This window comes from Garra rufa, chromosome 13 (genome assembly GCF_049309525.1).
Source record: "Garra rufa chromosome 13, GarRuf1.0, whole genome shotgun sequence".
Taxonomy (NCBI): Eukaryota; Metazoa; Chordata; class Actinopteri; order Cypriniformes; family Cyprinidae; genus Garra; species Garra rufa.
In genome coordinates, this window is record NC_133373.1 from 17424670 (window position 1) to 17441829 (window position 17160).

The 17160-nt window shown below is 37.0% G+C and overlaps 1 protein-coding gene across 1 annotated transcript in view; it reads left to right on the forward strand.

Moving 5' to 3' along the window:
- LOC141348426 (neurexin-3b-like) overlaps nucleotides 1–15663 on the forward strand; it is a 97474-nt gene extending 81811 nt beyond the window's left edge. Inside the window, exons 9-16 of the mRNA XM_073852736.1 lie at nucleotides 3015–3134; nucleotides 3251–3632; nucleotides 5708–5898; nucleotides 6193–6366; nucleotides 7093–7119; nucleotides 12988–13107; nucleotides 14637–14662; nucleotides 15589–15663. Coding sequence (XP_073708837.1) covers nucleotides 3015–3134; nucleotides 3251–3632; nucleotides 5708–5898; nucleotides 6193–6366; nucleotides 7093–7119; nucleotides 12988–13107; nucleotides 14637–14662; nucleotides 15589–15663 — 1115 coding nt within the window. The remainder of the gene's footprint in view (nucleotides 1–3014; nucleotides 3135–3250; nucleotides 3633–5707; nucleotides 5899–6192; nucleotides 6367–7092; nucleotides 7120–12987; nucleotides 13108–14636; nucleotides 14663–15588) is intronic.
- The last annotated feature ends 1497 nt before the right edge of the window (nucleotides 15664–17160 follow it).

A 17160-nucleotide genomic window follows, 5' to 3' on the forward strand; every position in this document is an offset into this window, starting at 1 on the left:
AAGGACATGAGTAACATAAATAATAATCAAAACTTTTGATTAGCAGTGTACATCCTTGTCCATGTTTTACACGATGTTAAATGTTAATTTTTAAGCATTTTTAAATAATGCTGTTTTAAAAATGTTGTAATGATCCTCTGAAAAAGTATAACTGCCTTTACTCATCTAAAAGTCTCCCGTTTCTCATCCCCTTTCTCATCAGAGATATGTAAGATAGCTTAACATTTTATGACCATTTGAAATTATTATTATTATTATTATTATTATTATATTCTCTATAGAGAAAATTAATATATAAAAAAGTGAGTGGTTTTTGTTGTACTCCATTAAAGTTACAGTTTGAGTTTTCTGTGAATCAAAGTTCTCTTCTTTGAGAGGGCACTTGTTTCATTCCAGCAATTTCTTATTTCTAAATTTTTTTTTTTTAATTATCCAGTAATTACAAGCAACAGTGGTTGGCCGAAAAGTAACAGGTAGCATCATATGACCATGCTGTCTAATGTGCTTTTTCAGAAGTCTTGTGTAAAATGATGTTAAACCCTGAAAATTGACAATTACTAATTAGAATCATCTTACCTCACCACAACACAATACTTTTAGCAAATTTTAGGCCATTTTTGAAACGCCTTTCAGGCAGCTATTTCAGTCATGCAAGTACAGCTCTTATCTCTTTGAATTGGAGGAAATCAAATTCTCTAAAACTGTTCACCAAGTTTACGATTAAATTTCATATTAGAAATCACCAATGAAATGTTATAACAACTGTTTCATAAATATTGTTTCTTATGCTCGAATAGAATTAAAAAAATCTTTATTTTTCAGAGATGGTCCTCTCTGCAGAACACAAGATCCAGGGGGCGAGGTTGGATCCAGATCCAACTCCTCCCACCAGTGTTGTTTTCGTCAACGATGACGATGACGAAATCATTTTGTTGACGCAACTTTTTTCATGACGATAACGAGACGATGACGAGATAAAAATGGCTCGTTGATGACTAAAACATGACGAGACGTGTGTGAGTTTTCGTTGATGAGACGAGAATAGACAAAAATGTTAGTGGGTGGTCCGTCAGACGTTTAAAATGCAGGACATTTCTGCTTATTGTGCATGCCAATTAAAACCTAAAAAGTATCTGCCGCTATGGCAAGCCGTATTTAGCATTAAATACTCTTTGCCATACTAGTAGGCTATGGCAGGCCATTTTAGCATTAAATACTCTTTGCCATACTAGTAGGCTATGGCAAGCCGTTTTAGCATTCTACCCTTGTTTGGTTACGCCCACCACCTGTCGTGCAGCGCACAACGTGCTCAACATGTCACATTGTTGTAACTCAGACAGACAGACGATTAACCATGATGGCGGCAGTTTGCACATTATTTCAAATATATGTCTTTTATGTCTAAAACCATTCCTTCATTATTGTAATTATTGGTGAAAATAGTCGATCCGGAAGCTCACATTGTGTTGAACTATAGATCTGCTATTTTCACAACTTATAAGTGACACTACCCAACAGCAAAATACTTACTGACCTACATTAATTTGTTAAAAGACTATTTTTTCCCCCTTTTTTTTTGACTAAAACTAGACTAAAACCTTTGACTTTTCGTCGACTAAAATTTGACTAAAACTATCACATATAGAAGTGACTAAAATTTGACTAAAACTAATAAGCATTTTAGTCCAAAAGACTAAGACTAAGATGGTTGTCAAAAACAACACTGCCTCCCACCTTACATAAACCTAAACCTACTCGCCTCCACCCCCTAATCCCTGAACCCACCCATCTCCAACTCCTAGATGTGGATTCAAACATGCCCCCTGGATCTTGTGTTTTGCAGTGAGGGGCTATTGATTTTTCATGCTAGACCAGCCAATGTGCAATACTAGGCATGTGTCTCGGAAAGCTGTTTCTGTAGCAAACAAAGCTTCTAAGGCAGCTGCAGTGACCCGATGACTTTACCAATATATCGATATATCTAAAGTCTTTGACTTTGAGCCTGTATACATAAAGGGATATATGCTGTTAATTCAGTTATAATAAAATATATTTAATACCATTAAATATTTTACATTATTATATTTATATATAAATTTAAAAGAAGATACCTATTTTTTTTTATTTATTGATTAAAATAAAAAACAGAGACACACATACACAGCAGTTCTATGGCTGCCACTCTTATTTATCAATAAATTAATGGAAAATAATTTGTATTTCTCTATAAATAATGGAGAAATGCAAATGTATCAATCAAATCCAGATAATATTTAATAATAGTAAAGTAATTTGCTGTCTTTATGTGGTCTAACATCACCATTTAAAACTAAACTATAAAAGCTCTAAAATCTTTTGCTTGTCTATGTGTGTATAAACACAGGTCAGCTCATTTAGATCTCTATAGCTTGTTGGAGTCAATTAAAGGTTTTTTGTTTATTAAGCATGTTCTTCAATTAGCAGCAGAATGGCTGAAAAGAAAGTGGTAATTTAGTGCTGATTAACCATTTTAATTCTACAGTGCTTTTAGAGAGGCACTTTGCCTCGTGCATGATAATTTGAAGTTCAAAGACAGTTTCTTTGAACATCTTATGTTAATGGCACCAGTAAATCAGTACAACAATCTGTGTTCTAAATCAGTACTTTTGTTAGTGCAGACAGTGCACCCTTAAAATAAAAAAGTCCACAACTATGGTTGGAACGGTTTACTAGCATACTAGTGTACTTACCATTTCTGTGGTATGAACAAGCCAAACCTTAGATTTGTTTTATGTTTAGGCCTTTTCTGAGTAACAGCAGTTTAAAAAAAAATGATTTTCCTTGGAACTATTGATGTACCGCAATTAAAATATGTAAAAACATTTTTGTGGTCTATCATCTTGATAACAGAAGTTTGAAAATGTAAACAAAATGTTTTACACATGATATTATTTATTATTAAGATGTTAAGAAGCCAGAAATGTGATTTTCATTGATAGCTTGTGTAAACACTAACTAACACACATCATTCTCAGGTAAAGGACCAGAGACATTGTACGCTGGCCAGAAAGTGAACGACAATGACTGGCACTCAGTCAAAGTGATGCGGCGTGGTAAAAACCTCAAACTCATGGTGGATGATGATGTAGCTGAAGGTACGAATGCAGTATAATCTTTTCAGAACAGCTTTTTTAAGCAGCTGCCTCCATGTAATGCATTAATCCAACACTTACTAATCACTTTACCAAGAACTCCTACTCTTCTTTCACAGGTCAGATGAATGGGGACCACACTCGGCTGGAGTTCAGTAACATTGAGACCGGAATCCTGACAGAACGGCGCTTTGCCTCCACGGCTCCATCCAACTTCATTGGTCACCTGCAAGGCCTGAAGTTCAATGGCCTCCTCTACATTGACATGTGCAAAAATGGGGACATCGAATTCTGCGAGCTCAATGCTCGTTTCGGCATGCGCTCCATTGTGGCTGATCCAGTTACCTTCAAGACCAAAGGAAGCTATTTGGGTCTTGCTACACTCCAGGCTTATAGCACCATGCACCTCTTTTTTCAGTTCAAAACTACCTCGGGTGATGGATTCATTCTTTTCAACAGTGGAGATGGAAATGATTTTATTGCTGTGGAGCTTGTCAAAGGGTGAGTGGAAGTAGAGGGTTCAAAGTCAACCAAGTTATTAGAGAATCCAGTTTTAACCAAATTACCATTTTATTGAGGTTGACACAGCTGTGAGGGCTGGGAAGGCTAAAAGTCGGCCGCATGAAGAATCCGTTCTGGGGTGTTGGAAGTCAATTTCTCTTAGGCTGAGACATGTACACTGTAAAGTGGCTAAAAGTGTGTTCATTTTGAAGGTTAGTTACCAAACACACCCCAGAATACCTTAAACAGCTGATGCTGGGGAATTTAATTAATCCCAGTGATGCAGGCCTGTTGAATATGTTCACCAATTTTTTTTTTCGTATTTGCTGACTGATTCATTCATGTAATCATTACATCTTTGGGTGGAAAAGCTAGTATTGGGTATTTAGGTTTATCCCAGTGACACAAGTCTTTTAAATCTGTTCACCAAACAGATTTGTTCACACCAGCAGGTGGCGACTCATCATTGTCTTTTTAAGTATTATGAGAAAGTCAACATACTCTTGAAGGTGACCAAAACAGGGACTAATTTAAAACATCAATTTAAATACTCATAGTTTTAATTCAGATTTATTACAATTTAATTCTAATTTTGACAGACATGCATTAGAATCAGAAATTACCGTTAAGTGTCAAAAAACATTTATTTTCTATAACTGATTACCACAGAAGTTATAGTAGTATGTTTAAAATTCAAGTCATTTAGACCAAATTGTAATGTGGAGAGAATCATGAAGAAGAAAAATGTTTAAAGTCATACACATATGTGACCCTGGACCACAAAACCTGTCTTAAGTCGCTGGGGTATATTTGTAGCAATAGCCAAAAATACATTGTATGGGTCACAATTATTGATTTTTCTTTTATGCCAAAAATCATTAGGAAATTCAGTAAAGATCATGTTCCATGAAGATTTTTTTTGTAAAAATCCTACTATAAATATATCAAAATGTAATATTTGATTAGTAATATGCATTAAGAACTTAATTTGGAGAAATTTAAAGGTGATTTTCTCAGTATTTAGATTTTTTTGCACCCTCAGATTCCAGATTTTCAAATAGATGTATCTCGGCCAAATATTGTCCTATCCTAACAAACCATATATCAATAGAAATCTTATTTATTGAGCTGCCATATGATATATACATCTCAGTTTTGTAAAATTTAACCTTATGACTGGTTTTGTGGTCCAGGGTCACATATTTTATCTTATGTATCTGGTCCAATTGTGCACAATTCCTGCAGAGAAAAATACCTTTGATTTTTTTTCTATGCTTTTTAAACAACCAGGACTGTGCAGGCAGAGGAAAAATAATGTTGACACAGTAAAATCAATTAGAATTAGAATGAGAAAGAGCTTTATTGCCAAGTATGCTTGCACATACAAGGAATTTGTTTCAGTGTCATTAGCTTCCAGTGCACACAGAGAGTAAAAAATAAGATGAGAATAAAAAAATACACGTAAATATAAATAGACAAAAAATTAGTAAAATAAATTGAGAAATAAATAAGGGGTATGTACAGTTGTGCTATAGTTGATAGAATGGAATAGGATAGAATAGAAAGAGATGCAGGGATGTACTAGGGTGGAGGTGGTAGCAAATAAATATAAGGTTATTGCACAGATTTTTATTGCACAATGGGAGGAACATTTTAACTGTTCAGAAGGTGATTAACACTGATCATGTTAATTAACACTGATTGTAGCCCAATTTATTCAGTTAAATCCAGATGGCATCCCATCCTCCATTGTTTTCTTCAGTGTAAGACACAGTGTAAAGATGGCACAATTATTCCACAATTATTCTGAATGTAGAAGCATGGTTAGCCCTGTCGATTAAAACCGACTGATCCACTTGACCTGTGGCCTTTCCTCAAGCAGGACATATACCCTCTACCTTTTTAAAACAAGTGTTCACTATCATTGTCATCTAATAGAGAGCCTCTCAGCTGATCAGCTGAGTTTACTTCATTGTGTACTTTGGCTGAGTGTACATCAGTGAAGTATACTTGAATATATTTGGGACATGGACACATTAGAGCTCAGTGTGCATGTTTATTTGTGTGTTTGTCAGGTATATTCACTATGTGTTTGACCTGGGAAATGGACCGAGTCTTCTGAAGGGAAACAGCGACAGTCCTCTTAATGATAACCAGTGGCACAATGTGGTGATCACTCGAGACGCCAGCAACACGCACACACTAAAGGTGGACGCCAAGTCTGTCAGCCAGGTGGTCAACGGAGCGAAAAATCTGGACCTGAAAGGTCAGCCACACAGATTCGCTTAACCTTTTAGTGACATTTTTGATTGTATGTTTGACATTTTAAATAAAAAAAAAAGCACATAAGCTTCACTATATACAGTAGTCAAGATTTGAAGTGGATCAAAACCTTTCATCAAAGTTGTCCTAAAACCAAAACAATACCCTTTCTTGTTTTAGGACAACTTTTAACTTTTTTTCATCCACTTCAAATCTTGACTACTATATATATTGTATAACTGTTTGCCGAGTTAACTAAGCAAATTTAAGTTATATTCTCTTTTTTCACTCTTTGCAGGTGATCTGTTTGTGGCTGGTTTGGGGCCCAACATGTACCAGAACCTGCCGAAGCTGGTGGTGTCTCGTGAGGGTTTCCAGGGCTGCTTAGCTTCCATGGATCTCAATGGTCGTCTGCCTGACCTCATAAATGATGCTCTGTTCCGCAGTGGGCAGGTTGAACGTGGCTGTGAAGGTATACACTATTCACTACACCTTAATCTGAATGTCTGTTAATCTCTCACACACTGCTGTGTGTTTTAACTATTATATCCAAACCATATTTAACTTCTGCACCTACTGTTTTTCTCTCTAATCTTTATCTTTTACTTATATTTTAGTCAGATTTTTGTGCCTCTCTGGATTTCTGGGTATTTTCTGTTGTTTTGCTGATATTGGGAGCCCTTATGACCACTAGATGGCGCCTTGACCAAAGGCCTGATGATAGCATTCCATTTTTAACTGTTACCAATCACATATGACATAGACCAGAGATCCTCAAATCTGGCTCGCAAGATCAACTTTCCTGCAGAGTTTAGCTCTAACCCTAATCAAACACACCTGAGCATGAGAATCAATGTCTTCAGGATCATTAGACAATCACAAGTAGGTAAGTTTGATCAAAGTTGAAGCTGAACTCTACAGAAAAGTGGATCTCGCGAGCCAATTGGAGTATCACTGATATAGACCTATATTCTCTTTATTTTTAATGAAGATTTGAATGAGGTACATTTGTTTAACGGTGCAATATAATAATAAAAAAAAAACTATTATTGCGAAATATCTCATTGCATCCTTGCCTTACTTAAATTATCTGATTATCCATCACACACACATTTTCCACTCTTTTGACTGACCTTCCCTTCACTAACCAAATGTTGTTCTATTATTTAATTCTTTCGAAAATGTCCTGCTAACAAAGTTGGTTTCACCAAAGCTGACCTGCAAGGTAGAGGGTTTGACCTTTTTACCTCATACACACACACACACCTGGCTGAAAGTTGCAATGAGCTTTTTTTTTTTTTTTTTTTGTTTGAATATCTGTCTGTCTGTCTATTATTTATAGGATGTTGAACTATTTTGTACATATATTTTGTATATTACTTTTCATTTAGTCCAGAGCTGACATGTACAGTAGTTAAGGGAACTAAGAATAAATCCAGTCCCTATAAATATCCTCCTTAAAGAACATTCCAGCTCAAAGCTTTCCACTAAAGGCACATCAAAATCGAGACATTGTCGAGTGTCCCGCTGTTCTACGGCAATTGGCCACAATTCTCTCCTCTACTGAAGCATTTTAATGGATGTTTTGGCAATTACTCATTTATATTGTGTTGAGAGCATCCTAGAGTGGTTCAGTTGGGGTATCATTAGAGGCGGAAACCAGCAAGAGAAAAGAAAGAATTTTTCCGTTGCTTTCCTGACTCAATAAAAGCACTTTCAGCCAGTGGAGACTTTCATACATCCGCACTCAGGGCTTTGCTCTTGTTTTGAATGCATGTCTTTCAGTTTGGTTTCTTTTGTTGGTGATCTGAGCTGCTGGAATTGTCATGTCAATATGGTTTTAATGAATCTTGGATAGAGTGTAAGCAATTGTGTGCATTCCCTCTAAAAGATTCAACAATTGTCTATCATGAAGTGTAGAATGTATACACACATTTTGAAGAATGAAATGTGTATAAATGGTGTATTCACAGTGCATATCACCTTTTCTTTCTTCTAGCAGTGTTCAGTGTGGCTGTTTTTGTATCTTGAAAGAGATAGTCTTTACTGCTAACAAAAATAAAAATTTTCTTACTCAATATTTTTTACCTTGTTTTCCAGTAAAATAAACACATTCTTAGAACAATATGTTTGTGTAATATATTAGGACTTGCTTTCAGTTAATATATTTTGAGTTATTTATTTTTCTAAAATGCTAAAATGTTAGTATAAACCCCACCATGGGCATCACTGGGGACAGCTGGAATGTCACAAAATGGCTTAGCTTAGCTGATGAATATTAATTTGGTTTTACACACATACTTCAACAAAATCTTGTACTATTTCGAAAAATGTCTGACTTATTTATCTGGACGTGAGGATTTAACTTCATACTTCATACATACACACATCTATCAAAAAAAAAAAAAAAAGTTTGTGGCTGTATGTCAGGAGTGGGGACACATTTGTTTAGTCATTTTGTATAGTGATTTTCTTAGAATGGATACCAGCCAGGAGAAAGAGATTAGAATGAGAGCTGTGGACTGGATTGAACATTGCTGCTGTCACTTTTTGTAACTGATAACTGTCAGACTGCTCAGCAAAACAACAATAACACAGTCTAGTGCTACATTGTCAGTCATTATAACACACACTGTATTAGACACACACTGTAGTGATACACATCATTGTGTGGGCCATTTCAATAAGTTGTAAATAAGTGTAGATAAGGTGTAAATAATAAACAGTAAATGTGTTCAGTGTTCTGCAACAAATATTTTTTGGATTTTCTTGACATTTTAAGTCAACACAAGCTTCGGCAAGCATGTAAAATGATACTAAGTGGGACAGTGTGTTTGTGTTTTTATATATATATTAGGGATGCACCGAAATGAAATTCTTGGCCGAAGCCGAATAATAATGAAATGCTTAATACCGAACGCAGTGTTTAGCATTTTTTTCCATTTATTTTGCCAATTTTTTCACCATTACAATAATTAAATAGTAAAAATCTGCTTTTTACTATTTCGTGTTGCTTTTCAGAGAAATAAATAAAATAACAAAAATACAATTTCAAAATATTTATTTAACACTGAACTAGGGATGCACCTAAATGAAAATTCTTGGCCGAAACACCGGAAGAATTATGCCAATTATTAGTACCATTGCATTTATGGCTATGACTGTGTACTAATCTTACTAAAATCAAAGCATTGCAATTGCATAAATTAATATTAAAGTTTCAAAGAATAAATCAATTATATTAATTTAAACAATTGTTATCAATCAAATATTATATTACTTAAATAACATATACATATATTTTACTGCCTTTGTTTAAAATGTTTACATTTTTATAACACATTATCTTGTGGATCCATCAGTTCCATAGACTGTAAAAAAAGTCTCCGCTTCTTTCCACCATAGAAAAGTGAAGCCAAAACATCTAAATATGGCCGCTACCATCTTGGGGGAAATTGCGTCATTTGGAGCCAGAGCATGCGTAGTAGAGACTCGTTTGGAGCCAGAGCATGCACAGTAGAGTCGGTAGGCGGAGCCGCGGTATCAAAATCCCGCCCAAACTCCCGCAGACCCAATCGCACAATCACAATCATGACACCACACCCGTTTTTATAGCATCAAATAACTACTTAAAAGCGAACATATTAGAAAAACGAACACCTGAACATGAATCAGTATTATAGGAACCACCTCGCATGATGGAAATCATCTTTGGAAAAAAATTATTTGAAGTGTAATTCGATTATTTAGTTTGGCTCACGTCCCATTAGATTACATGGAGAGGGCGGGGTTTATGACCTATACTGCAGCCAGCCACCGGGGGGCGATCGAAAACTTTTGGCTTCACTTTTCAGGACACCTACGGCACACTTGATCAGTTCACATTTACAACTCTATGCGTTTCTCTTCCAGCAGGAGGCGCTTTCAGAATAATATTACCAAGGGGCAACCTCCCGCTCTCTCTATTGAAACCAATACGGAAGTGTCTTAAAATGCAATTCATCGACTGGCCGCTAGAGACTGGCTGCAAAAGAGAGTCAGTCCCATTGACTCCCCATGTTAAAATGCCCAACTTTACAGCAGAAAAAAGTATGTTTACAGCCTGGTTCAAAAAATGGTTTTGGTCTATATAGCTAGTTTTGCCCTTCATGTCAACTGTGAGGGGGTTGAATTTTTTTATAACTCATCCGTTTAAGTTATATTAAGCCTTAAAGTTCAGCATAATTAAGGGCGTGGCCACTTGAGTGACAGGGGGATTGCCGCTGCTGTCACCACTGTCGCGCTAGGCGGGCGTGGTTTCAGCAACTAGCTCCACCCACGTCCTGCCTTTTTGCCCATTTTTGATTATCCGGGAGTGACGCGCGGTGACGCGATTCCAAGATGGCGACGGCCGAATCCCGCCCACAACAGGCTTCAAAATAGCGCTTCAGAATCCTACGGGTGACGTCACGGATACTACGTCCATATTTTTTACAGTCTATGAATATTACACAAAGCAGCGCAGCAAATGACTTTGAAACGTGCAGCGCTCATATTTATTCAATGGATAGACTTTTGAAGTTTCATCGCAATTCTTGTCTTTCAGTCCCCACATTTAAGACCACCTGAAATTATAATTAAGACTTTCTTAACCCCTAAATAAAACTGCAGTCATCAATGAAAATTAAGAGCTTTATTTAAGTCTTTCAAAAAAACAAACCTTACACAAAATACGTTTCTTTTTATTTTTTCCCACCATGTTCAGGGCACAAGAAAAATATTAGGCGACTAAATTAATATCAGCATATAATCGTCTCTCATTGTCTCTGAGAGAATGCATGCACGTCAGATGCTGAAAGCACTGTCAGTTTTCACTTTAACATATTGAGCAGTTTCCACGTTGCTTGTGTGATATCCATTGGCTCACCTCCATGGTTTAAAACATAAATATTTATAAAAATACAGTATATAGAAAGGACATATCTTTAAAATATTGTGACGTAACACCAACGTAAAGCCATTGTTTTTCACTCACTGAAAGCTACATCTGTCTCTGTCTCTGCTCTCATCACTGGCTGCATGCACGACTGCAGACACACCCCCTCTTGAAATTTCGGCATTACATGTTTTGCAAATCGCTATCCGTGGGTCTTTCTCGGATATACTGATATGGGATGCACTTTTTTCTAGGGGTTTCAGTACAGCGTAATCGATACTGCGTCACCAGGCAGGCGTGGCCTATTTGAGAATTTGCATAGGTCACCGATCATGCGCAGTTAGGGAGAAGCCATTTGCTTCAGATACCTCCACTATTGCAGGGGTTTCATGCACTTCATAATTATATTCATATACAGTATCTTGAAATACCTGTCCACGTTCGCAGGGGTTTCGTGCACTTCATATTTATATTCATATACAGTATCTTGAAATACCTGTCCACGATCGCAGGGGTTTCGTGCACTTCATATTTATATACAGTGTCTTGAAATACCTGTCCACGATCGCAGGGGTTTCGTGCACTTCATATTTATATACAGTATCATGAAATACCTGTCCACGATCGCAGGGGTTTCGTGCACTTCATATTCATATACAGTATCATACCTGTCCACGATCGCAGGGGTTTCGTGCACTTCATAATTATATTCATATACAGTGTCTTGAAATACCTGTCCAAGATCGCAGGGGTTTCGTGCCAGATACACTTCATATTTATATTCATATACAGTATAATGAAATACCTTTCCACAATCGCAGGGGTTTCATATTTATATTCATATACAGTATCATGAAATACCTGTCCAGAATCGCAGGGGTTTCGTGCCCTTCATATATTCATATACAGTGTCTTGAAATACCTGTCCACGATACCATTGTAAACCATGATTAATTTTCGTAAATAGACGCTACACATTTTACATTTCTATAACGGCTGTTTATTTGTTTTCGAAAATCGTTTAAATGTAAGATTTTAAAACATAAAAATAACCTGTATGACTGTGTTGTCCTTCATTATCCATCAGTGCTGATCCTAGGTTTTGAAATGCCCGCGCAAAAAAAACTGACTTACTGCGCATGATCGGTGACCTCTCTTAATAATTTTTTTTTTAGAAAGGGGCGTTTTCCCAACGCCCCCAGAAACGCCCATTTTACGTCGTGGTAATGAAACCCCTGGAATTTAGTGAGTCCCATACTGGTATACGTCCACACCGCAGATGTGTTGCTTCAGACAAGCACGTGCAGGCTGCGGTTTCTGTTTGCGTCAACGTATTGTTTTGTCCGTGTTGTTTCGGTGATAAAAGTCTTTCGGCCGAAAACCGAAAATTCGCTTTTGGGCCATTTTCGGCCGAATATTTTCGGTGGCCGAATATTTTCGGTGGCCGAATATTCGGTGCATCCCTAATATATATTTTTCAGCGGTGAGTGAATTCTGACAAACTGTTTCTAATTGTTCGAAATCAACACTTCTCAACGCTGCAAAAACATACTGGATTGTTTGCCAGATCTTCAATTGCTTTGCTTTCGTTTGAGGGTATATCTACCCCAGTAGAACAGGGCCTAAGTTTGGCTAACCACTCCAGTTGCAGAGGGGCTGTCGCCCATGCTTGTTAACTGTACCATCATTTTTATATTTGAATCCGTCCATAGGCTCACCTTGCTCCATCTCGCCTCTAGCTCCCCAACCACTTTCCTGACAAATAATTCGTCACACTGCGCATGCGTGAAATGCGTTAAAAAATTGACGTAATTAACAACAACAAAATAATTAACGCCGTTAACGCGTTATTTTTGACAGCCCTAATATATATATATATATATATATATATATATATATATATATCTGCTGGAGAAACAAGACCAATACTGAGTAAGAAAATGTTTTTATTTACTTTCTTATTATTTTATTTGCTTGCTTGTCTGATTGTTCTACTACTGCAGTGTTGTTCGATATTCAGGATGAATGCACTATCATGAATCTGTTTACTGTGTGTTGATGCTGACCTGTGAATGACCTTGCATGCATGCTAGTCTTGCTGTGCTGCTTGTGACAGAGATGCCTGCTGAAATCTGTCATTACTATTCACTCATGCTGTTCCTGTCTCCTCCACATCAGGACCCAGCACTACATGCCAGGAGGATTCATGCGCCAACATGGGTGTGTGCATCCAGCAGTGGGAGAATTTCACCTGCGACTGCTCCATGACGTCTTACTCTGGCACCCAGTGCAATGACCGTGAGTGACCCAATTACACTTTATTTTGCTGATTGTAATATCAAGTTTTTTTTTTCTAGCCTGTTGTTAGGGGACACATTCTGACTAGCACAGTCAAGTTTACTTTTTATGCAGATGTAAGTTCCCATATTACAGTGTGGTTATGTTTTCTATCTGATTAATGTCAACTATGATTGAATTTGAAACAATCAATTTAATTTTAGATTTTTTTTTCTTTTTTTCTTTTTTTGATGCTTCTTTTAACATGGTGCTTTTATTGGCTAGGGTATAATATCTGATAATTATATGATAGATTGAAAGACAAAAAAATTTACCAGATGAAGTGGTTGAAGGTAATAGTGTAAGGACTGAAATCTTTAAACAATAAGAAGACAGGAAAAAAAGAAACACACTTGAATTCACTTGACTAGTACAGTTTTTTCATATTGTATCTTGATTATGTATTTTATAGTAAAACGTGAAATTTGGAATATCTTCTGTTTTGGACGCACCCATAGTGGGGTGTTTTTAGGTTTCGGATTTTGTGTGCTATCAATCATTTTGAAGGGCTAGTGCTTTTTATGGTTGTTATACGTATAAGGAACTATTTAATGCAAATCAAACTAGTATGGTATGTAACTGTTTTTGTTGGCTAAAGTTTCTGGAACAACACTTGGAACAGGCAACCAATCATTGTCTTCTAATTTTGGGGCTGGGGTTAAAGGAAGGGCTGTGATTGGCTAAAAGAAATATTGCCCTCAGGAACAACAAAGGATGCTGATTCAGGAAAATGTTCTTCTTTTGTAAAAGTGGTTTTGGGGTGAGTCGAATGATAGTAGAATGACAGTGAGGAATGTGTGGTCCATCTATCCAGTCAGCTGACAGGTTAATAAGCTGTGAGCAGTTGTAATGAGGTGGAGTAAATGTCCAAATGTCAAATTAGCCCAGCAGCCTCTGAAACATGGCAAACCACACCTAGAAATCCTTCTCCTCTAACTCTCTCTCTTTTTTATTTCTCCCTCTCTTTTTCTGTCTCCTTTAATGAAGAATAAGCTGGTGTCTGTTTCTTTAATGATGTCTCCCATGTTTAACCTCCGGCAGTTGTACGGCGTTTCATCACTCTGACATTTCTAATCATAGAGTCAAATTCAATTTCACCCCTCAAATGGGCTCTTGAGCTTGCGAGACGATTCTGTGTAGGGTCACGGCAGTTACAGTGAGTGCCACAGCCTTGTAGGCTTGTAATATTAAAGCAATGATCATTCATAAGCAAAATGTTTGTGTTATTTCTATAACACATTAATAAATAATTCAATAATTATAAAAAATAAAATCTTGCAAGGTGACAAGGTTTTAGTGTATGCATATGTTTATGTGTAAATCTATTGTATCCATAATTCAGTGTTACTAATTCATCCTTAATTGTCCATTCTTAATAAGGCATAATCAAGCTCTTTTGTTCTGGTGAATTATTTGTCAAAATTCTGCACTTTAGGAATCTTTGTTTTTGTTTTCTCACTATATCTCACAAAATTTTGTCTTATTTTTAGACAAGGGAAAAAAAGAAGCCAAGGCAGTAAGTTATTTAAAAAAATTACTGTATTACTATTGCTGTAAAACAAGCCAAAATATGATTTAAGACAAGCAATGAGTAAACAGAGAATCTGTGCTGTGTGCATTTTGTAATACTGCACTTTGTTGCAAATGTATTTTCATGTCATCTGTATTTTATGCATGCAGACAGTATGTTTACCGTGCCTAGTTTACATTCTATGTATTTCAGAATAGGGTAAAGTACTATGTAGGTATGCTATTTTAAACATAGCCTCTAGGTGGCAGCAGTGCGCCTTTCAAGCCAACACTAGCACGCACCACAGGATCAAACTGGAACACAATCCCCAGAGCATCAGAATCAGTTCTGCTCATATTTTCATCACTGTCTTCATCTTTTGCCAAACACATGTACACAGACACATGCACAAACACACTTACGCATCATGCATCAAACGCTCGTCCTCTCTCTTCCGACATAAATGGTCCAAATTGTAAGTGTGCATGATGTCTTTTCTCTGTTTGACATCCAGAAACACAATGGCACACCATAAAATGCCAAAAACTGCCACACTTCAGAGCAGAACAGGGGCCAGCGGTGTTTGTGGCCAGAGAAAGCGCAACCCTGTGTGATAATGATTCTAATTAGCGGGTGTAGTTGCCCCTGTGTGCTTGTGGGAGAAAGAGAACATGGAGCAGCCTTTAATAACTCAAATCCGACTCAGTCCAACAGACAGACAGCCTAAATTAATCAGGTAGACAGACAGGCAGAGAGAGTGAGAGAGACCAAAAATGAGAACATTGTGTGTGTGGTTAAAAATGGTGGACTCAGTCTGTAACCTAGATTTTAGCTGCAGGTTTTAAAGCGTGTTGTTCGAGCCAGAAGCTTTCTGCAGGTTTTTTTTTTTTTTTGTCCGTGTTCATAAATCCTTCTATTGTGTTACGCTGTAGTTGGAGAGAATAGAAGGTGAATACGGCAGCGAATTCATCACGCTAGCCGAGCAACGCAACAGAACACTCAGCTAAGCTCCAACGGACACCTCAGCCTCCAGGGCACCATCTTCAGCAAACTCAACACCTATTTATGAAGACCACAATACTTCTGTGACAATCCCCACAGCATTACACACACACACACACACACACACACACACACACACACACACACACACACACACACACACACACACACACACACACACACACACACAAAGTTGCCTCCTTAGCCACAGCATGTGTGCTAGTAAGTTAAATTTTCTAATAGGGTCTTTCATTTCAAGAGAAATGCTAGATTCATTGTTTTGTTCTACAGTGAACTCCTCCCATTCCAGCTTTATCATTATCCCGGCTTTTAATTTATCTCAAGGACGTTTGAGCTATAGGCTCAATCCAGAGCACTGACCGAGGCAATTATTCAACTTGCGTAATTGAATTAGCACATTCTATCCGTTATTTGCCCGCCGCCTCTCGCAAAGGTCGCACTTTATTGTTTATAAGCATTTTGAGAGGCATTCTGCACACGCACACTCTCACATACGCAACAAATCATAGAAACACGGGGAGAGTGAATCAGTTAAAGTTGGCATTTGTAATCGTTTGGACCAATTTGCAATGAATCTCATAGTGAGGCTGTAATCCTGCTGACAGTCCAAATGTGCTCAATCGATTTCCTTTGAAAAAATGCTGTTTGCTTTGATGCTGGTTATTACACGAAATCAAATCTCAGAATAATAAACTCACTAAATTAAGAAGACGGAAAAATACATCTAGAGATTCCTTTCACTAATGCCCTTAAGCATGTGTTTACCTGATTTATCTCTATATTAACCAATTCTAAATAAAATGGGAACCCACCCAATACCTACTGACCTACAAACCTGTTCGTAAACCACGTTTCAGCGTTATTATACTAAAACCAAGTTCAATAGTTTTAATTTAAAAACAAAAATAATCTTTTTCATAGTCCTTGTGCCCTTATCATAGAAGACAACACAGGATGTTAGAGTAATACACCGCCAAAAAAAGATTCTCTCATCATTTACTCACCCTCATGCCATCACAGATGTATATTAACACTCTTTCTTCATAGAGATATTATAAATTATCACTTCCGTATGAACACTTTCAAGGATGACGTCAGCACATTATTAACTGTAACATAAGTGCATTGTAAAGCTCATGTGAAAAGTGATGTCCTCTGTGCTTTTGCGTCACTTCCTTGCAAGTTTCATAACACACCTACTTTACTTATGAACTTACAGAGATGGATTATTTTCTAAAAATCTCTAAAATGTATGTTTCCCAGAAGAATGAAAGTTTGCTAGTGGGAAAGGTGTATATTTTAAAAAAGTTTATAACATCAGTAAATTTCTCGCACACAATACTTGTTTCGCTTCAGAAGACAGTGATTCATCAACTACGGTCATTTAGATCAACACATTCTCAATTCCAACTCCTCACATATTGACACTTGGTCAGGACCCTTTGGCATCACTTTCTGATGCAAAGGGTACCCCTTTAGCG